Here is a 22,724-nt window from a genome sequence, read left to right on the forward strand (position 1 = left end):
TCTTTCTTTCTTTCTTTCTTTCTTTCAGTTCAATCACTTTACTTTAAATTCAATACAAAAAAAAGAAAGATTTCTTTGAAAACTGTTAATGGTTTTCCATGAAGCCGAAAGTTGTGAAATTTTGTTTTGGAGGGATACCAGACTGATCTCCATAAGCGACTGTTTAGTTTGTTTTGTATACCAGTGTGCACCGGATGTGGAGGTGTTCATTCTGTAATATATTAGTTAGACACTCCGCCTAATTCGAGTTGGTCTGTGTTACAAAACAAGCACCCCTGCCCACTTCTTCACCATCGTCTGCTACGTTAGCTCGTTTGGCTACAAGAAAGCTAGTTTGAAGCTCAAGGGGGCGAATCGCTTGTACATTAAAAGGACGACCTAAATAATTTGACAGATTTTACTGAAAGCAAGACATTTTGCTGGTAAAGGTCGTGGTGAGTATTTTGTCCCCAGATATTTTTCATTTTTCCTTCCTTTTTCTTTTCTTTTTGGATTTTTTTTCTACGATGCTTTTTCTATTTTGCGAGTGGACAGGACATAATGTGCTGGCTAGCGGGGTGGCTAGCTTAGCTAACGTGGAAATGCTCGTCCCCCAAAGACAAAAACGCTACTTGTTGTTTTTAGAGACTCAACTCTTTGGATGCCTCTTAGATACAGTTTCACATATTTTTGCAAGCTTGTCTAGCTTTATTTTTTCTAGTATTGTGGATATTTCTCCTTGCCAGGACTCATTTCTTTTTGGCACGCTTTTCAGCCAGACGGCCAGATAACGTTAGCGCTAGCTAACAGCGTCAGAAGCTCTGTTGGTCTGGTAGCCGCAGCATCTTCCTGATCGATGAATGAGTACGTGTTATCCGCTTCATATTTATCAGAATTTTGCAAGCGTCGGTTTTTGCAAGCACAAGAACTGATCAGATTGCTGTTTGTTTTTTCATGCTTTTCAATTTGTGGTTGGCTAACGTTAGCCATGCTAGCCGGCTTTGAGCCTCTGAGGCTAGCCCAGGCCTGTGGTTCACACTAAAGCCTGGTGATGGCGCCGTCGATATCCAGGCAAATGTGTTGTGGATGGTTTAGGTAAAACATTTTTGTAACTCCCAGATTTTGCTTTTCTGGCTTACTCTTCTCGGTCAGCTTGTTTTTCACGGAGTGTTTTTTCCCCCATTTTTTTTTTCCTTTTTTCTCTCCCCGCCCCCACTTTTTTTTTTTTTTTTTTATCTCCCTCGCATGATGATTTTGTTTTTTCCTGATTTTGATTGCTGTGGACTGCCAGCGGCCTTGGTGTTATATAACGTCACAATACACATGATTAAACATTTCATATTAAAGAATATTATGGCTGATTTATGTGTATCTAATTTAAATCACGTCCTCCCATTCATCTTTTGGCCGCAGGTACACCCAAGGAACCCTTTTATTACCCAATCGCAATTCCAGGCCCTCCCTCTTATTTTTAATAAGATGAGCTATTAGGGCTACAATGTGCTTGAAATCACAACCTAGAAATTTGTTAACCCCTTTGTTTGGGGTCTGCAAATGAAAGCTCCCCTTATCCAGATGACCACAAACCCTCAGACCAAAACAAAAAAAACAACCCCCAGGAAATGGAGGGAGGATGGCCAGTGTGAGAGTTTGTATTGGGCCTTGCATTAGTATTTATAAAAGAGATGGAATCTATGTAAAAAAAACAAAATGGTGTTTACATGAACTGCAAACTACCTACACCTCCAAACACATAATTAAGAGATGGCACTAACAGGAGCAGTCCTGCCATGTAGACAGCTCTGGCATTTCATCACTGTTGATATTGAAACATTGAGATTTTCAGATAAGTAAACATGCATTTCCATAAGCAGAGGAAGTGAGACACAACTCCATATTTTTGATAACTGTAATTATGATAATAGCAAGACTCCTTTCTGCTTTGGATGGTGCATCTAATGTTGATTTATTTGCACATTAGTTTGTAGTAATTCTGAATCTGTGTAATGCAACGTAGCCCTTCACCAAGGCTCCTCCATAATTTAGAGAAATGGGATGAATGAAACAATCCATTTATGAAATGAGGGAACATTTTTACTCCAAAAATATCACCTTGTTTGTCAAATCTGTGCATCCACCACAGTCTATTAGTACTTAATAAATCAACTTTAGCTTTCAGTTTGTCTCAAAATAAAGACAAAAGGCTCACATAACCTAATGCTTAGACATGTAGGACATTTTAGCGTTTATAGAGTCCCAAACACATTTATTTTCAGTGTGTAGGAGCATTCAAAGTTTTGATTGTGCTACATGTAATTATCTTTGTTAAAATGCTTGTGTGAAAAATACTCTTTAAGGGGTTATTAAATTTACTGCTAATGAAAAACATAACTCCGTTCTTAGCTGCTATAACCACATTTTCAGGCTGTTCTCACCAAAGCCAATGTGGACCTACAAGTGTTGAAGCCACTGCACCCTCCTTATGATAAAAATATAATAATCTTTCTTGCCACTTCCCCTGACCCTGTCAAGCAACATTAGATGTTGCACTTAGCATGTATTAGTATTTCTTAGCTCCCCAACATGGCTAGCTGTAGCACCTCTTTTTGGAGCAGTGTTACTATGTTTTCCTCACCACTGACTCCACACACTACAACCAGGTAAGACTTGGTACAACGTAACCCTGCCCAGCTTGACTGAGGTGTGTTTTCTGTCACCTCAGTATAAATCGCGAGGGGCGAAGGTGAAGGTCAAGACACCAGCCCAAACTGAGCCCAGCCCACAGTGTCAAACATCAGACGACTGCCCTGCACACAGACGATATGGAGTGAGTGCTGAATGTTAAACCCCCTGTCATTTCGGGGCGGTTACTGCTGATAAAACTGCTGTTTTTATGTTCACATCTCTAGAGTCAGACAAGCCCCTTCCTTGTGTCACAAAAACTGTTCTTTGGTTATTTTTTTTAATTCCCCCTTTTAGTCATCATATTGAATTCTGCCAGTAAAATGGCACTAAAAGAGGATGTATGCAAATTTTTATGGGATATTGTTTGTGGTTTGATGATGGTACATACTAGAAAGATGAGAATTATGTTTTATAACAGGGCTCAAGTGTTCTTTAATCTTAATAAATGCCTTATATTTAATGCAGCTTTACTTGTGTAACAGCACTGCTGAGAGAAATGAGACAATATTAAAGCCCACAAGTAAAAATTAAACAAAAGCATCTACAGGTTTTCAGATAATATCATGGACTTAACAAAAAAAACTAATTTCATAAAGATCACCACTTCTAAAACATGATTAAATCAAACTCAAGCTTGGGTAAGTCTTGGGAAGTCACATGTTATTTAATCTAAAAGCTTTTTTCTCCCCTAAATCTAAAGAATAACCCTGCACTGTCTGCTGGATTACAGGAAGATGGAACCGTGTTGAGCTTCTAAGAGAACAAATGTTTGGCAGTGAAAGTGTAAAGTGCTTATCTTCTAGATGAGCATGGATGTGTGCTGATGCGGTTTGTGTTGTCTGTTTTAATAAGCACTGTATTTAAACCTAACTTGTGTGGAGTCTTGGGTTGTCCAGTGTGGATTTTGGTCCTAATGTTGGAACTCCAGGCAAAGCTTATAGCATAGCAGATAGCATGTTATGCATCTTATGTACCGTGTGTTAATTACTTCAATGAAGACACTTTTGAAACCCTGGATTATATATGCCAATGGCTCTGCTAAAGTATAGCATTTAACCTGCTTTATAATCTGGTATTACATTTAGTTGTCAATCCATTTCCTATGATAGCTGAATGAGGAATTCTATATTATTCTGTTCTGCTACATATCTGAGTTCATTAAGTTTATTAAGTGTTGTCCTTAAGCATTTAAATGAGGTTCAAACAATTTAGCCTGTTTAATAGAGTTTTAAAAATTATTATTTTTTTAAAGCAATTTCAAAGGAACTAAAAAATATCAAAATACACGTTATGTCTTCCTGCACCTTCCTCCTTTGTCCATCATGCTCAGCTGTTGTTCTATTAACCTTAATTCCTCAGGAAACCCTGCGGATCATGTATCCTGTTGTCTAGATTTATAGTCCATATAGCTGAGGACTCCTCGCATTTGAGTCGGTGTCAGCAGGAGCACTTCAGAGGGAGCCATTGTTTCACCATCTGCCTCTAAATCTTGAATATGTGTATCTGTGTGTCTCTTTACTGTCAGACGTTCATCCTCCACCTCCAGCCTGATGGCCAGCAGCAACGTCACCAACAAAACCGACCAGCGCTCCCTCAACTCTCGGGTCTTCATCGGCAACCTCAACACCCTGCTGGTCACCAAGGCGGACGTCGAGGCCATCTTCTCCAAATATGGAAAGATTGTAGGCTGCTCTGTCCACAAGGGCTACGCCTTCGTTCAGTACGCCAACGAGAGGAACGCCCGATCCGCTGTCACCGGGGAGGACGGGAGGATGATTGTGGGACAAGTTCTTGGTGAGGACTGAATCTTTACACTCTGTTTCAAGGAATTTTACTCGAAAGATTATCTTTTTTTTAGGCCCTGTTATTGGTTACTGTCATTTTTTACTTTAAAAATCAAACAGATCATATTATTTTTGATTCTTTACACAATAACTCATACAGACCTCCAATAAGATTGTGCTTAATAATAATAAAAATAATAATAATAACCTAAAACCTGTTGTTTTAAGCCTGAAAGGGAGGTACATGCATGCAGATGTTGCACCCCATTTGAATGAGTTGTATCTTCTTGAGAAATTGTGAACGTGTATAATAGTCATAACAATGAAGTTTGTAGTGCTCAATTAAAATTTTTGACATAAGGCAACCCAATGTGCGGTAAGGACAAAAATAAAATGTAGAACTTGATTAAAAATGTGAATGAGGAAGAGGCTCAGCCCCCCCAACATTTGCTTCATTAGCTTCTTGTTTCACTTATTAATAATGAACACAAATATGATCAAAATAAACACATTTACCTAAAGATTGAGTTGGAATTATTTACAAATTAGGATGTTGTTGTTGATGAGAAATTAGGCGCTCACAGAAGGATTATGTGGGAATCTTGTTGGTGCCAAGACACTTACGGGGTTTTCTTTTTTCCCTGAGTAAACCTGTGACAAATGTATTTGTGTGATCTGAGGAAACTAAAATCACTGAGCCTTTAAAACTGCTGTGATCTCCTTGTAAACTCTCCAATGTGTCTCCTTCAGCTTATGTCTGTCATTTTTCAGACATCAACCTGGCTGGAGAACCGAAACCACACAGGTCAAAAACCACCAAGCGTTCAGCTGGAGACATGTACAGGTGAACTTAGAAGGCTGTTTTCATCATTTTTTTAAAAAAAAAAGTCATGTGTGATTGTTTTGGAGACATCATATTACTTTCTTAAAGCCTGGAAAGAACGTAGAAATGCTGTCACAACTGCATATTTCCTCACACTGACTTCCTTCTTCTCTCTATAAGCAGCAGTTCCTCCTTCGACCTTGACTATGACTTCCAGAGAGATTATTATGACAGGTGAGTGAACAGTATCACCAAGTTTTGAAAGAACACACACACATTATCAAAATATTTTCTTCTTCCGTCTCTTAAGTATCCATTTAACTTAAATTAAGTAAACATTTCTGACAGCTGTATTTACTAAAGCTAGCCTGGAGAGAGTTCATTAAACATTTGTGTTTGTTTGGCATCAGAATGTACTCCTACCCATCCCGTGTCCCTGCCCCCCCTCCTCCCCTGTCCCGGGCTGTTATCCCATCCAAGCGCCCGCGGGTCAGTCTAAGCGGAGGAAGCAGCCGGCGAACCAAAAGCAGCTTCTCTTCATCCAAGAGCAGTCAGAGAACTTCGTCATCCAGAACAAGTGGGTGTCCTGACTCCCTCGTATCGAAATCTAAAAGAAAAAAAGTACAGATTGAGTAAAAAGGAGCAAATTAGTTAATTTGTTGATGGACTCTGGAGCACAAAACAGGCTGTTTGTTTTGGTAGTAACCACAGTATGGAGTCACGTGAGGTGGTTCATATTTCTTTGTGTAAATATTAAAGTCATGCATGATAATGAGTCTGCTGTTATAGGGAAGAAGAATTTATGCACTGGGTTTTGAGACTCTTGTAGTTACAGAACTGTCTTAAATAGCCTTTTTTTTTCATGTGAAGAGCTTCAGCTGTTTTAATGAAGTGTATGTTTTTGAAGATCACATTTCCTTTAGAAAATGAAGAATGTGTTGGTATGTTCTGATTATCCTTTCCTCACACTGAGCCCAAGCTGTGTGTGTTTTGCTATCGATGGGAATGATGTGTTAAGGTAATAAGGTAAAATGTACAAGTCTTTGTCACCCCGTCTCTCTGTAGTGAGGGTGGATGAGCTGCAGACCATCAAGCGCGAGTTGAGCCAGATTAAAAGCAAAGTAGACGACCTGTTGGATAGTCTGGAGCGTATGGAGAAGGATCACAACAAGAAGTCGGGTAGGATGGTTTCAGACATGATAAATATTAACGAACGCTTCAGAGAACCAGTTTCTCTCAGATTCTGCCGTTTAACCTCAGATTATAGATGACAGATAATTATTAATGAATGTGCGCTCCTTTTTGTCAAAAGCTAAGAGCATAAAACCGGAGCCTGGAGAGGTAACTTCACCTCCACACTCCAGCAACAAGAAGGACGACGGACTGAAGAGAGAGAGGGAGAGCCAGGACATGAATGACTCGGATGAAGAGGAGGAGGAGGAGGAGGAAGAAGAGGGAGACCTGCTGGAGGATGAAGAGGTGAGAGCAACAAATGGTGACAGTATTAGGAATGAGGGTCTGGTATAGCTTTTAAACAAATCAGGTAATGGCTCGTTTATGCACAATGCAGGGGACGGACAGTTTCGTCATACGTTGTCGCCCTCAATCCATCTTTTACATTTCTGTGGGTATTTAGTCAGTTCATCCACAAGTGGTAGGTGCCAAGTTCATTTCCACGTTTTAACCCTGGTTTGTGGTGGTAATGCACCGTTATAAAGTTGCTTACGATTGTCCAAAAACACCAAAAGAAGGAAGAAAACCACAGAGAAGCACTTTCTCTTAACTTTTTATTTGGCGGTTATGCGTCATCTCCTTCCTGTTCCTCTTCTTCTCTGGTTTGTTCCTTTTGCTGGTTGCGTGTTAGCGCAGCACTGCCCCCGCGATTTCTGGTGGTATTGCTCTATCTTCTGCGATAAGCGACGCATAGCTAAGCTCCCTGAAAACTGATACAGAAGGCGGATGAATCTGTCTGCGTATCTTTATTCTGCGTCCAGCATAAATGGGCCTTAAGTCAGTTTCAGAACGATGTATGTTTGACTTTTTATCCAACTTTACAGCTAGATGTCCACATATCCCTATTAGGAATCCCCATCAACTAATGGGCTTGTAAAACACCACTTAAGATTTCCTTTTGGTTCTACTTTTATTAGAAGTTGGATAAAAAGAGAAGTGAATAGGCTAAACTATCCACTAGACAGGTATGTGTAAAGATGTAAGTCTTACAATACTAGAAAGAGGAAAATATGATTTGTGTGCATATCTTTTCTGGTATTAATCTCTTTTGTTAATTCTGCAGGTGAAAAGTCAAGAGAGAGAGGAAGAAGAGGAAGAGGAGGAGGGAGAGCATGTGGAAGGCGACGATGATGATGCAGACAGCGTGAATGGTGACGATGACTCGTAGTTTCGTACTGCAGTGGCGTGCACAGCGTTATCAGCTTCCAAGGAGCTCGGTCTCCTGTTTTAACACTCACGTTGTAGATAGAAAACTCAAAAGTACAAACACAAGCATGGTGCGCACACACTGTCACGTCCCTGAAGAATTTTCTTTTTTTCCTTTTGTTGTTTAATTGTTTGGTATCATTGTAACATGAATAGTTAGCTGTAGGTTTGTGTTTTTACTCGTCTTCGGGAGAAGGCAGGAACATGGACTGGTAATGTTCTCAGAGGCGACAGCTCGACGGACATGTCTTAATGCGAAGGCGTAAATTCAGCTTTTAGCTTCTGGTTTCTTTTCTCTTCTGTGAGTCTGTTTGATCTTGTGTGTCTGTATGTTAATGTCAGTTTTTTATACTTTTCAGTTTAACTGTAAAGAAATAAATTGCAATAAAATATTAAAATGAAATGTGTACTGATGTTTTTTTTTTTTTTTTTGTCTGTTTTCATTCTCAACCTGCAGTAAAATATGCTGAAATCAAATTTTTGTTTAACAGATTTATTTAGATCATTTATAGTTTGACAGATAGAAATGAATGTAATAGCAATTTTACACCAATAAGTGAATTTAGTTTGATGCATGAAGACCAATAAAATCTGCCAACTGGAAACATTCTGGATGATTTAATGATGGAAGATGTGTATATTTGTGTAAAATGTATATGAAGCCCCTAAAGTATCATGGTGAGATAGATATACTACTCACAAAAAGTTAAGGATATTCATTTTTGTAGAGGAATTTACAAAAAATGTAAGAAGTGCATATGTTGGTGCTATAATATGAATGTAGGACATTTTAGTAAAAGCATGTAATAGTAATTCCTTCATATGTATTGACAGAACAGCTAACAGTGGTGAGTATACCACAGCATAGAATTAAATGTCTCAATAACTTTTAATGTGTTGGGTGTCGTCCTGGTCTGATGACATTACAACGTGATCGGTAAGATGAAGACTGTTTACATACAAGCTAAGTTTGAACCAAAGCTTTTAGTTAGTTGCAATACTCAGCCTGCTGTACACAGAAACCCATCCTTCAGTGTATTTCACTGACGTTAATTTTGTCCATTGGTGTGATGAGAATTATCTCTTTATTAATGTTAAAAAAAAAAGGGAACGGGGATGGTGCTGGATCCTCGGGCAATAGGGGGCACAATATTCCACTGTTCATCCACCATGAGGAAAATAAGTAGGTTAAATCCTACAAGTACCATAGTATTTATATTGAATGACCACATTGTGTTCTCGTTTTCATACTTTTTACTAAACTAGGGAGAGTAGGAGTGTTTTGGTGTGGATCATTTTATCAGGCTGGAGAGCATACAAGATGTAAGCACAAGGAAAATCTGAACTGCTTTGTTTGGTACAGTCTGTCATGAAGGTGATGGGGAAGACTGGAAACGTCTCCCTCCAGTCCATCCATGAGCAGTCTAGACAGACATGCACACATTCTTTATCCTGAATACAAGTTATTACCTCTGGTAGAAGGTAACAAGTTCCAAAATGGATACTGAACCATTTTAAGAATTAATTTGTCCCCATTTCTATCAAAATCATAAATTATTTTAAATAGTTTCTGTTATGGCCACTTACACAGTGTAATATCTCTGTTGGGGCTGTAGGGGTTAGCATCTTGTTTTATTCTTTTTTTTTTAATCTCAAATGGGTATTGTGGAGTATTTTTATGATTTCTGCTGTGTGGCTCATGCTTGTTGTTTGTACTGTGTTGTGTATTAATGTTGTCAAGGCAGCTAATGTAACAGCACTTGAGTCCAAGCCAAATTTCCCTATGGAGATAATAAAGTGTATATTTATTTAAGAATAGGGACAAGGCATATTAATGTAAATATGCATAATTAATGTTTTTTTTAAGAGAGTTTTGCAAATGAATTAAAAACACCAAGTATCACATGTACATAAGTATTCACAGCCTTTGCCATGAAGCTCAAAAGTGAGCTCAGGTGCATCCTGTTTCATCTGAGATGTTCCTACAGCTTAATTGGAGTCCACTTCAGTTGATTGTTCATGATTTGGAAAGGCACACACCTGTCTATTTATAAAGTCCAACACGTGACATGGTAGAGCACAAAGGATATTTTTGAGGCACAAATCTGAGGAAGGGTACAGTAAGGTATCTGCTGCCTTGAAGGTCCCAATGAGCACAGTGGCCTCCATCATCTGCAAATGGAAGAAGCTGGGAACCACAAGAGCTGGCCGGCTGCCTAATCTAAGCGATCGGGGGAGAAGGGCCGTAGTCAGGGAGGTGACCAAGAAACTGATGGTCACTCTGTCAGAGCTACAGCATTCCTCTGTGGAGAGAGGAGAACCTTTCAGAAGGACAACCATCTCTGCAGCAATCCACCAATCAGGCCTGAACGGTAGAGTGGCCAGACGGAAGCCATTCCTTAGTAAAAAGCACATGGCAGCCCACCTGGAGTTTGCCAAAATGCACCTGAAAGACTCTCAGAACATGAGAAACAAAATTCTCTGGTCTGATGAGACCTTAATAATGTACTGTCTTTTGAACAAAACATCCCAAACCAAAAGTTTTGTCCAATAGCAAAAATTTATTCAGTTCAGTCAAACAGAAAACTGATTCATCTTGAATTTACCATTCCTCCATTAACTGAGTGTGTGGACGTCATGTTTTATCCAATAGAATCTGCATTATTTCATGTTTTATTTCAGTTAGTTGGTTTGCAGAAGTTTGTTACAGCTGCACACATTTTAATACGGGCTGTGCTTGATCACCTAAAATCTGAGCATTAGTGGATGTTTCTTGCAGCAGACTTTAGGCCAAAACAATTTCATGCATATGAGAGAGAGTCAACTAAAACATGCTTTATGTCACATATGAGAACTTCAGGGATGTAGGAGTTTTTAAAAAAAAAAAAAAAAACACCACTAACTTGAAAATCTGGATCAGAGGTTGTAGCAGGAAATCAGAATTTAACCATCAGACACGTCCTCTCCAAGACAAGGAGTTAAATGTACATTATCAAACTGGCTGTTGAGTGTATCATGACGAGAGGCGCAGCTCCCCAAGACCAAATGTTACCAATTACCCAGAAAAAATTAATCTCAGTTTGACTTGTTTTCAGGTAAGTAAGCTGGGGTTTCATTTCATACAGTCAACAAATAGATCAGAGATAGATAGAGTCACAGTAGAATTAAAACACAAGAATAATATAGTTTGTACATTTAATTAAATATATGTTAATTTATATGTACAAATTAAGAAATAGATTTTGTATTTGATGACTGAAACTCTGTTAACTACAAGTGCTTATAAAATACAAAAATAGTACAAAAAGATCAACTTCATATTTGAATATTAGTTCAGTGTAAAAGCTTTACAAATTCTCTGACACTCAGTTTGGACCGGTGTGTAAACCAGCTCCTTCATTGCATCTTCGTTTGGTTACAGCTTCATGTCTGGACTTTGTCAGGCTGCCTTCAGGAAGGACAGAGTGAGCACGCTCAGCAGGAGTAGCACAGCTGGAGGGGAAATGACAAAAAAGACATTAAGAAAGTTAAATGTAGAAGTTATAGGAGAACTCCTGATAAGGACATTAAACAATTACTAGTACTCTTTGTCCTCAAAATAATCCTCACCTCTTTTGATGATTTTTATTTTATTTTATTTCATTATGAAAACCAGACAATCTTTTTCTTCTTCTTCAGTTCTATTTTTGTAAAATGATTTAATTGGAGTTTGCCAAAATGCACTTGAAAGACTCTCAGACCACGAGAAACAAAATTCTCCGGTCTGATGAGACAATGATTGAACTTTGGCGTGAATGCCAGGCGTCATGTTTGGAGGAAACCAGGCACAGGCCAATATCATCCCTACAGTGATGCATGGTGGTGGCAGCATCATGCTGTGGGGATGTTTTCAGCTGCAGGAACTGGGAGACTAGTCAGGATAGAGGGAAAGATGAATGCAGCAATGTACAGAGACATCCTGGATTAAAACCTGCTCCAGAGCACTCTTGATCTCAGACTTTCGGCAGGTCAACAACCCTAAGCACACAGCCAAGATATCAAAGGAGTGGCTTCAGGACAACTCTGTGAATGTCCTTGAGTGGCCCAGCCAGAGCCCAGACTTTAATCCAATTGAATGTCTCTGGAGAGATCTGAAAATGGCTGTGCACCGACGCTTCCCATCTAACCTGATGGAGCTTGAGAGGTGCTGCAAAGAGGAATGATAAGTGTGCCAAGCTTGTGGCATCATATTCAAAAAGACTTGGGACTGTAATTGCTGGGTTTAAGATGGCAGCCTTAGTTAAGTTAATTATGTCTGTAAACTTTGATGTATGTCTGACTGTCTGTCTGTCTGTCTGTTTATTGAGAACTATGGCAAGATAGGCTGTAAGTAATGGAGCATAATTAAACTGTTAATGTGGATTTACGCATATTTGGTGTATTGTCCATTTAAATTTACTGAATCCCCTTGAAATATAGCATCTTTGGGCATAGAGCTTAAACAAGTACATAGTTTACCATGAGAGTGAAGGTTCGTCCCTGATGAAGGTGCTGCTGTGGTGGAAGTATTGCTGGTCAGGTTGGCCAGGTTCAGAGGGCCAGTGGTCAGGGAGGCAGTGAAATTCCCAAGACTGTCTGAAGATAAGTGTTGAAACAAAATGTTGTCATTGTTATGACATTTTATGAAAATTATGGTCTCAAATATGTTTATGTAAAACAAAAAAAAATAAAAAAATGCATGGTGGAATGCTGTGCCTTACTTCCATTTACAGTTCCAGACCCAAGGATGATGATAAATGTGGTATCACTGGCACTCCTGGTGTTAGAGGCATTCAGATTTGGAACAGTGAACCCACACTGAATACTTGAACCATTTACTTTGCCTTGGATCTGTGTTACAGTCTGAAAATGTTAAATGAAAGGAAAAGCAGAAGGACATAAAGAACATTTAGTGGAATGAAATATTTTGCCTCATGTTTTACATGGAGGATAAATCTGGAGAGTGTTAATTTCACATTTCAGTGAAGTGGAGGCCTCACCCTGTTTAGTGATGTGAGCGTGTTATCTGTGTTGTTTCGAGTCTGTGTTTGGAAGAAAAACGACCCACTGCTGTTTTGAGCACAGACAAAGAGCATCGAAGTACCCTGAAAAACAGCAGCAGTGATTAAAGGTTGAGCTGGATCCTCAGAGTGAACACAAGGAGGAAAGTCAACATCATGTCTCTGTTAGAGTCAAGTAAATAAAATGAGGAAGTACTGCACATGATACTTGAGTTTCCAACCTTTCCAGTTTTGTCTGTACTTATCTACAACATCATGTAACAGACAAAGCTAAAACATATTTGACTGTTTTTTATTTTCCATTCCTTAAAATGAATTTTATCTGAATCAATTTAGTTAAAAACAGACATGTTAAAGTCATCTAAATGATCTGTATTATTTTATAAATATTCTGTTGGATGAAACTAATGTAATGCCTTCATCTCTTGTTCTAAAAAGAGCTGTTTAATTTATCATACAGTACTTCAAATGCATATTTGGGTCACTAAATTAATGGTCTCACTCTGGCTTTGACTTCTAAAATTGACAAAAAGTCTCATATTGAATGAACATTACTGCTGACATAATATTTTCCTGGTAAAATAGAATGCCTGAGCTATTTGTTGAATTTGGAAAAATGGAAAGATTAAAGACTAAATAAAAGAAAAATTCCTTTGGCTGTATTTTTTTCAGTCACACAAAAGTTTTCTTTTTTATTTTAAAAGTCAACTGGAAGTCTGTTAGTGTTAGCAGGAAAATTTAGGGATACAAGCAAAAATGCTTAATTATGTAATTTGATACGTTTCATCACCATCATTTAAATTTGTGTAATTATATCACTTTTGATAAGAGAAATTTAAATGGATGGAATTTTATTTAGGAAAAAAGAAATGGGTAAGTTTTTGTTTATTAAACTTAAACCTCATTTCAACCTCATTCATGAGCACCAGACAACTGAAACTGCTCACTTTTACTTAATCATTAACAATGTACTTTACTTAATTTCACCACACAATCCTCTTTCTTGTTAAGTTGATATTACAGTTTAAACACTTCAGATTTTGAGGAAAAGCAACTTGATTTAAACTAAAGTGTTGTGTTGTACCACAGATGCATTCGCGATGAGCCCCAGAGCGATGAATCCAGAGGAGTTTCCACTGAGCTCAAAGGCCATTTGGTTACCATTTGGAGGCGATGGGGTGCCGGCATTCACAGATCCAAAAAGACATACGCCATTTCCTGCAGGGTCACAGCTATCCGGTGTACTCACACACAGTTTGGTGACTGCACACCCTGTCCTTGTAATGTTAAACTGGTAGACAACATAGAAACCATAACACTATTAGAAGGCTGCATAACCATTAGTGATCTATCTGTTATATTATATATTGTTATATTATATTTCCCACTTCTGACAAAAGCCTGCAACCCAAAGCAGTTAAAGTAAACAAAGGAATCGCTGTATCTAAAAGTGGTTTTCAAACAAATGTAGTCTACTGGTTTAAAGTACAAAAGTCAAACTGCCAAGGTGGCGCCAAATGAAAGAGAGCTAACCTGCTGATTAGCTGCAAATGACAAATCTGCATTGACACCTGGTGCCACAAAAAGCATCACAGTGGTGAACAACAGGATCAATGTTTGCTCCATTTCTGCCAAAATGAAACACATTGACACAGAAGAGTAAATGTAAATGAAACTGATAAAAAAAGAAAGAAAACGTACATTTTTTTTTTTACTGGAAAAAGTTTAACAATACATTTGCATTTTTTTCAAATGAAAATATCATTATAGAATATGTCACTGTACAATATATTATAAATATATTTTATAATTGATTATTATAAATAGAAAAGGTACCGATTTCTTAGACTTATTTCAACCTTTTTTTCAAATGATTAATGCAAAATTTTTTCAAAGTATTAAATTTAAATTAAATGTATTTATTTGTGTTAATAAAATGAAGCGAAACTGACTTTCTATAATCATACAAATAAATAATGAAAATCAATCACAAGCAAGTGTGATTAAGGCTGAAGAGACTTACCTTGGTATTGTAAAGATTAAATGTTGACTTGAAGGAATATTTGATGTAAAGTTTAGTTCTTTCAGCTCCTCTGAGCTTGATGCCTGCAGGTGCAATATTTATGTCAGCCCTGACGCAGGAGAGGAGGAGCTTTGTGCAGCATCCTAAATGGAAGCTGGGCGTTGTGAGGACATACCTGTGTTGGGTAGGGGTGTTGGGTGTGTCTCAACTGAAAACTTTCTGTTAACCCCTTATGATGCAGACATACCGGTCCCGGTCAGGCAAGGCAGTTTTTTTGTACAGCACATTTCATGTACAGGACAATTCAAAGTGCTCTACATAAAACAAAGGCATTACAGATATTTAGAATAGTAAAAGGCATCAACACAAAATCACAATAAAATAATAAATTACATTAAAATGATTAAAAGCAAGATAAGTTAAAAAGTTAACATGCAGATTTCATGCATAGGCGCATGAGAAAAGAAATGTTTTTTAACCTGGATTTAAAAATGTCTACATTTGGTGAAAGTTTAATCTCCACTGGCAGTTTGTTCCACATGTTTGCACCATAACAGCTAAATGCTGCTTCTCCATGTTTAGTCTGGACTCTGGTTTGGACTAGTTGACCAGAGTCTTTGGATATAAGAGCTCTGCTAGGTTTATTCTAGGATATTCTCTGAACATATCACAGATGTATTCTGGGCCTAAACCATTCTGGGATTTGTAAACAATCAGAAGGGTTTTAAAATCTATTCTGTGACTGACTGGAAGCCAGTGTAAAGATTTCAAAACTGGTGTGATGTGTTCAGATCTCTTAGTTCTGGTTAAAACTCTAGCAGCAGCGTTTTGGATGAGCTGCAGATGTTTAATGCTCTTTTTAGGAAGTCCTGTTAAAAGACCATTACAGTAATCCAGCCTACTGGAGATGAATGCATGGATGAGCTTCTCTTGGTCTTTCTGGGAGACTAAACTTTTAATTCTGTTGATGTTTGTGAGCTGGTAAAAAGCTTCTTAGTGACAGCTTTGATGTGGCTGCTGAAAGTCAGATCTGAGTCTATCAACACTCCAAGGTTATGAACTTGGTCGGTGATTTTAGGAGCCCGAGTCTCCAGGTGTTTACCAATGCTGACCCTCTTCTCTTTGCTACCAAACAGAATAATCTCAGTTTTGTCTTCATTTAATTGTAGAAAATTCTCCTTCATCCAGGTGTTTATTTGCTCCAGACACTGACACAATAAGTCTATTGGACTGCAGTCATCTGGTGACAGAGACACATAAAGTTGTGTATCATCAGCATAACTTTGATAATAAATGCTATAGTTCTGTAATATTTGACCCAAAGGGAGCATATACAAGTTGAACAGAAGAGGTCCAAGGACTGACCCCTGGGGGACTCCACAAGTCATGGCCACTCGCTCAGATTCATAGCTGCCGATCGTGACAAAATATCGGTACACGACTACTAATCAACAACATTGCAGCCATGTGTGCAAGCCCCTCTGTCATGAATGCCCACAATATACACATCAAATGAAAGCTCAAAGTCTCGTCTTTCCGATGATATAAACCATTTTGACACGCAACAACCACAGCGCTAACACTAAAGCTTTTTTTACAGAAAAGCAGAAAGTTTAAATGTTGACTTTCCTTACCTTTGAGGGCTCTCTATAGGTCAAACATCAATATTTCCCATCAAGATTGCTCTCATTCTGTCCGTACAGGTTAGGCGAGGACAAAAAAAAAATTTCTATGTGTTCTAAAGTGTAGAACTTAAATCAGTAATACTTACAGTGATTCTGATTGCTGTGGGTGAAACTAGAGAGTGTTACCTTTACAAAGAGCCCAAGCCTGTACTTTAAATTCAGAGGGTTCAATAACAGCAGTAATTCTAATTTGGAGAGGTCATATTACAGGCGTTTTTGCCAAAATGACCCCGCTTGATAAGGGGTTAAACAAGCCCCGATGCTATGTAAGGTCTCTTCCCTTAGATGACCTAAAATTGTTGATTGCACAAAGCACTTCCATGAAGACTTTTTTAAAAATAAATATTTTGATTCAGATTTTTGATTATCAAAGGAAAGACAATTAAAATTTTCCATCCACTTTCATTATGGTCTCGAGGTTCAACTGAAGTGAGATTTCCTGTCAAACTTCTGTCAAAATTTAACAAAGCAAGTAAAATTAAGACTTTTTTGTTGGAATTAAAAAAAAAAAAAAAACACATAAAGATGAGAGAAGAGTGTATTTTGATAATAAGTTGAAGTGAATGGGAATACATTCCATGAATATACGATTTGGAGATAAGACTCAAAAGCTGAACATTGCAGCACTTAACAATGTTACGTAGTCCTTGATCAGAAGACATGATCATTTGTTGTCTTTCATATGCTATTTATTTTAATACTTTTTAATGTTATGTGCACATTGTAGCACTTTGTTGCTTTTAAGGTGTGTTATAAACACAGTTGTAGTTGTGGTTAGTTCACAGAAACTAATGCGTCAAACAAATTCCAATTCATGCACCAGTTCCTCAGAACTTGGAGAAAAACCGGACTGCCTGGTTCTGTTGTATCAAATGTGGCTTGTGACTGGCAAGTTGTTGTTGGTGCATCTTGATCTAAAATTTCTTTCACATTTGTTTTTCGTATCAGAAATTGACATACCATTGTTAGATGTTGAGACGGTCATATCAGCCAGCATACTTTTTCTTGGAAGAAAAGTTAAATCAGATAAAGAAGAAGAAATATTAAAAAGAAAAGGGTGCATTATGTGATGTAGCTACATCACACATATTAAGCAGGAAGTAGGAGGTTTTAAAAGCGTGGCAAGGGTCCCTATCCTGACATTCAGACCCGATCAAGTTGTTCCTTTCTTTTGCAAAATGAAGAATTAGCTCCTCGACAGACATCACTTCACAAGATGTCACCAAACTGTTTTAAAAACATCATAAATAAACTACAAAAATAGGGGAATAAAAGCACACCTCTGTCTTGTCTTAACGTACTGATACTAAAAACCCAACATTTACTCTTGAGATGTTTTATATATTTTTTACTGGAGTGTTCAAAAGAAAGCTCACATCTGTAAGCTTTTCTTTTGTCTACAGTTTACTGGAAGACATTTCTAGCAGTTACTTCCTGTAAGACACACCTTATGAGTTACCTTATCTTTCAAAAATGGCAAAATATTCTAAGATCACTTGCTTATCAGTCTCCGTCTGAGCCCTCCTTGTCTGAATTCTTGGAGGCAGTTTAAATGAGCTGTTGTAATATATTTGCTTAAAGAGCAGCAGACAACCATAAAGGAACAAAGGGACAGTAGAAAAACAATAAATCTTCACCCAGAAGAACTTCCATTAGGGCAGAGAGTGAAGGTGGTCATCAAGAAAAGAGCTAACTAACAGCTAATTATTGTGGCAAAAAGAGATGAATATCTATGTTTTTCTGTGTCAGTAGCTGGAATTATTTAAGCTGGTATTTCTAACACTGTTATGAAAGCTTTAATGCCAGAAAAAAGTTGTTCATATGTGGAACTGAGCTTTTTCCAAAGCCCAGGTAAAGCCAGAATAGAGACACCAAATCCAGACAAGTTCAAAAGGAAAACCGTGGAGGGATGGCAGGAGCAAAATGGAGAACAAGAAGAAGGAATTTGAAACATTGATGCCTTTGGTTGTTATGGGAACATAAGATCACATGCAAAAAAATGGGCAAGTCTTGATGACAACACAGTAATAATATTAAAAAAATAAAAGGAAGACACTTCAAATCCTTTCTACACAGTTATCAGACTTGATGGAAAACAAACTACAAACAAAGCAATAACAGTAAAGAAGGAAGGATTATATTGTTTGTCAACAATAACAGCGTAATCCTGGAGATCTTGCTTAATCTGTTTGAGTTTTAGATTTGCAAATATTTATTGCCATATTTTCCTCAACAATTAAGTTTAGGATTAATAATTTTACTTTGGGATTAATAAATTATCATACTATTCTGTTCAGTATCAACAAAAGACCAATAAACTACTTGAAAGCTAGGCATTGCCACTGTGAAGCCACCTATTGGTTTCTGAACCTCTGTTTTGGACACGAAATTGCTCCTTTGGGTGTCTTAAGTGACTAATTTTGCTCTGGGAATGTTACATAGTTCTAAAGTGTATCTTAGGTTTTGTGGAAGCTGGAGATCTCCCTAAAGGATTACATACTTTAATAAACCTTTTTCTGTGGTTGTATTCACATCACAGTTACACTGAAATAAATCCATAAAAATGGAGACAATAAATACCTGACTTCACTGTCAGTACATTACTCTTAATTTTTTTTAAACTGGAAGCTAACATTATGCACTTTCGTTTATATGTGCAACATTTTCAGGTTGTTTGCGGCACCTTCAATTGTCAGTGACCTTAAAACTTTCTACTCTAGATTTAAGAAAGGAGAACAGCACCCAGCTAGAGTCAATCACTTCCACACTTAGACCTGGTCTCTCTGTCCTGTCCATCAACACAGCAGAGGCAGTGGGAGTCCTTACAAGGACTAGAGAGACCACAGGTCCAGGACCAGACGACATCTGTGGTCGCACTCCAATACTTGCACTGTGTTCCAGCATCTCTTCCAGAGCTCTCTGACCACTAGCATAGTCTCAACGATATGGAAACACTCAGCAGTGATTCCTATTCCAAAGAAGGGTGCGGCTAAGGTCCTGAGCGACTTTAAACCCGTGGCTCTCACCTCTCTGGTAATAAAAGCCAGAGAGAGAGAAATAGAGATAACCATTACATCACCAAAGCAACAGACTCGATGATAGACTTTACCTATTCAGCAGGCAAATATGATTATGTAAATATATTCATCCTGAATTCTATTCACAAGCACATGGAAAACCCTAACTCCAGTCTGCAGGACTTTGCAGAGTGGTGTGGAAACTCCTGTCTTCTGTGTTCATGTGTTTAGTTACTGTATACTTAAATCTTAGCCAGTGAACATATATTTGTGCTGTCTGGTTTGGTCACAGTACAGACACATCACAGATGGTTCCCCTCATGTCAGTAAAAATTCCTACTCTCAGGCTGGAGCTAAAAAGAACTTCTATGAACTATAACTGACTATAACTGACATTTTCTGTGGTATAGACACAGACACAAAATAAAGATGATGGATTGACATCAAGTTTTTTCAGAACGATGAAATGTTTCAGTGGTCTGACAAAACTTTATTGGACCCAAGGATGCTTGTTGCAGCCATCAGTGGCATTGCACTCTGAAAAAAGTTCCCGATTGTATTCTAATGTCAGATCTGGTGGTCAGGTTTATGAAAAAAAAAGGGGGAGGGGGGGTTCAAAAATTCATTAATACAGGATCTCAAACTGTTCAACATTTACCCAGTGTTTAATAGACAAAAAAAACCTACTTATACTACTGTGCTGTAGTGTGCATGGTGTATAAAATATACATTTTATAAGTCAGAGTCACATAAACCAGATTCACAACTTCATCCACCTGGAGAAAAAACTAAACAAATCAAACACGTTTAACCACAAAGTTTCTGCATATCAGATTCAAACTGACAAACAACAAAGTCAGTCTCTACGTTTTTGTTCCACTGGTCACAGATTCTCCCCCCCTTTTGATGACTCACAACTTGCAGCATCTAAAGATTTGAGACATGAATCACCACTAAATATAAACCTGAAGCAAAATTATCACTTTTTCCCTTTGACTGCCAAAAGATGTTACACAATCAAACAGTCTAACAGGCCTCCTCAACAAGTACAGGAATGTCTGTATCATGGCCCTCACTGAGACATGGCTTCCATCTACGGACAAAGACTCCGATTTGACAGTCACCACCTTCAGAGCACGTATCAGACTTGAAAAGAAATCCAGAAGGGGTGGCGTCTCTATCTTTGTCATCAAGCAGCGGTGCAAAACGTTGTTATTAGAGTCTGTATGGACGTGTTATTGATATCTGTCTTCGTCCCTCCTACTTGCCAAGGGAGTTTCCTCAGCTGTTTGAGACTGTTGTATAAATACAACCCAAAGCAAATGGACAAAAAGCAGAAGACATCATTTTTCTCTCCCCTGATGCCCCTTTCCTATTGATAGGAAACTTAAATAACTGAAAAAGTCCTTAAATTTGCTTCAGTATCTAACTTGCAAACCAGAAAAAATAAGATTCTGCACTTGTGTTTTGGTACCATCAGAGATGCCTACAAAGCCTCTCCTAGACCCTCTTTTGGCTTTTCCAACCACAAAACCATCCTTCTCCCCCCCTGTGTTCAAGCAAGTAAGCTTAAGAGGGACAAAGTAAGAAGTAGAGAAATTAAGGTCAGGAATGAAGCGACGATCTCCAGGTTACAGGGAGATATGATCAGTCTATATTCAAGGACTCCGCCCTGAATGTAGATTAACTGACACGGTGTGCACTCATATTGTTTTTTTTGTAAAAATACAGTAATCAAAAAGAAGTTTGTTAAAGAGTACCTAATAGCCAACGTTGGGTCACAAGTAACTAAAGGCAGATATTGAGGAAAAAGCATACAGCTTTTAATCAAGGAGATGAAGGAGACATAAGAGAAGCACGCAGAGAAATTAGAGCAGAAATTAGGAAGGCTAGACTTAGATATGAAGATAAGCTAGAGGAAAAATTGCATCATCAGTGATCTTAGAGTAGTATGGGATGGTATGAAAAATAGACGGGTGTAGCTAAAACTGATCAGAAATCAACTACACTGAAAGGTTATGGCACAAATAAAGAACTGGCTGAAGCTCTGAATGGTTTTTATTTAAGATTTGATAGTTCCACAGGAAAGAAAGTGGAGATGCCAGTCTGTCAGTCTACTGCCCAGTTTAAACTGGAGATAAATGATGTCATTTCAATGTTTAAAAAAATAAAGGTGAACAAGAGTCCTGGACCAGATGGCATCACAGGAAGTGTTAAAAAAACTGTGCAAAGTACCTCGGCCATGTTTTTCTGGTTATATTTAACATGTCATTGGAGCAGATGAGAGTCCCTAAGCTGTGGAAGGAGTCTGTCATTGTTCCTGTAGCCAAATGAAACAGCTGAATGATTTCAGACCAGTAGCCCTGACTTCTCTGGTGATGAAGTTCCTTGAGAAGCTGGTTAAAGCAGATCTTTTAAACCAGAAGCAGGTCCTTTTAGACCCCCTGCAGTTTGCTTATCGACCCGGAAGGGGATGGAGGATGCTTGCATCACTCTATTTCCCCTTCTGATAAGACATATTGAGCATCCCGGGACACATGCCAGACTCTTATTTGCTTTTAATACCATCCAGCCAACTATTTTCACTCAGAGACTGCTTAATGATCTTAAAATTCATTATAATCTGACACAGTAGATGACAATTAGCAGGTGGAACAGTATAAATATCTTGGTGTGGTTTTAGACAACAAATTAAAGTTTGATGCTAATGTGGAAGCAGTGACAAAGAAGAGCCATCAACACCTTTACTTTCTCAGGAAGTTACAGGTTTTTAATGTGGAGAGAAAAATGATTTGTTTTTTTATATAAATCTTTTATTTATTCGGTTTTAACATTTTATTTCCTGGTTTGGAAGTGTGACAACAAAAGATTTTATCAAGTTAAGCTGGGTGGTGAATGTGGCCACTGCTCAGCAAAATAATAGGCCTCCCTCAGTTCTCACTGCCTCCTGTATATGAGCAGCAGGGTGTGAGGAAAGCCAGAGGCATTGTGGGAAACTGGAACCACCCTCTTCCCAAGGACTTTGAACTGCTTCCCTCAGGCCTGAGATTCATAACCCCAAGACTAAAAACCAACAGATAGGATAGGAAAATAAATTACTTTAGCATCACCTTTGGTAAACAAAGTCACAATAAGAAGAGTTTCACCCTGTTCTCATAAATTCTTCTGTACAACATGACATCAGTGAAACCAATAAAGCAGTAAGTTTTGAGAGTTAAGTGGTTTTTTTACATGGTTGTAAAGCAGGGTT

At 38.1% G+C, this 22,724-nt stretch overlaps 2 protein-coding genes across 6 annotated transcripts; one reads left to right on the forward strand and one right to left on the reverse strand.

The window, feature by feature from the left end:
• The first annotated feature begins 280 nt into the window (after nt 1-280).
• Nucleotides 281-8,113, forward strand: LOC121644926 (heterogeneous nuclear ribonucleoprotein C). 5 transcript variants are annotated; one of them, XM_041993186.1, is made up of 9 exons: nt 281-434; nt 2,702-2,806; nt 4,190-4,458; nt 5,199-5,292; nt 5,455-5,505; nt 5,682-5,848; nt 6,337-6,450; nt 6,584-6,750; nt 7,568-8,113. In XM_041993186.1, the coding sequence occupies exons 2-9, from the start codon at nt 2,802-2,804 to the stop codon at nt 7,670-7,672; spliced, it is 972 nt and encodes a 323-aa protein (XP_041849120.1). In that variant the 5' UTR covers nt 281-434; nt 2,702-2,801; the 3' UTR covers nt 7,673-8,113. The 5 variants fall into 5 exon arrangements, with proteins under 5 accessions (XP_041849120.1, XP_041849123.1, XP_041849124.1 ...); XM_041993189.1 differs by having other exon boundaries at nt 5,220-5,292; XM_041993187.1 differs by lacking the exon at nt 281-434 and adding an exon at nt 448-843.
• Nucleotides 8,114-10,251: 2,138 nt separating this feature from the next.
• On the reverse strand, nt 10,252-14,919 carry LOC121644934 (putative ferric-chelate reductase 1). Its single transcript, XM_041993200.1, has 7 exons — nt 14,773-14,919; nt 14,283-14,377; nt 13,834-14,040; nt 12,729-12,833; nt 12,450-12,591; nt 12,208-12,324; nt 10,252-11,202 (listed from the first exon to the last, which is right to left on the reverse strand). Exons 2-7 carry the CDS (start codon nt 14,373-14,375, stop codon nt 11,150-11,152), a joined length of 717 nt encoding a protein of 238 aa, XP_041849134.1. The 5' UTR covers nt 14,376-14,377; nt 14,773-14,919; the 3' UTR covers nt 10,252-11,149.
• Nucleotides 14,920-22,724: the final 7,805 nt, after the last annotated feature.

This window comes from Melanotaenia boesemani, chromosome 8, assembly GCF_017639745.1.
Source record: "Melanotaenia boesemani isolate fMelBoe1 chromosome 8, fMelBoe1.pri, whole genome shotgun sequence".
NCBI classification, from domain to species: domain Eukaryota; kingdom Metazoa; phylum Chordata; class Actinopteri; order Atheriniformes; family Melanotaeniidae; genus Melanotaenia; species Melanotaenia boesemani.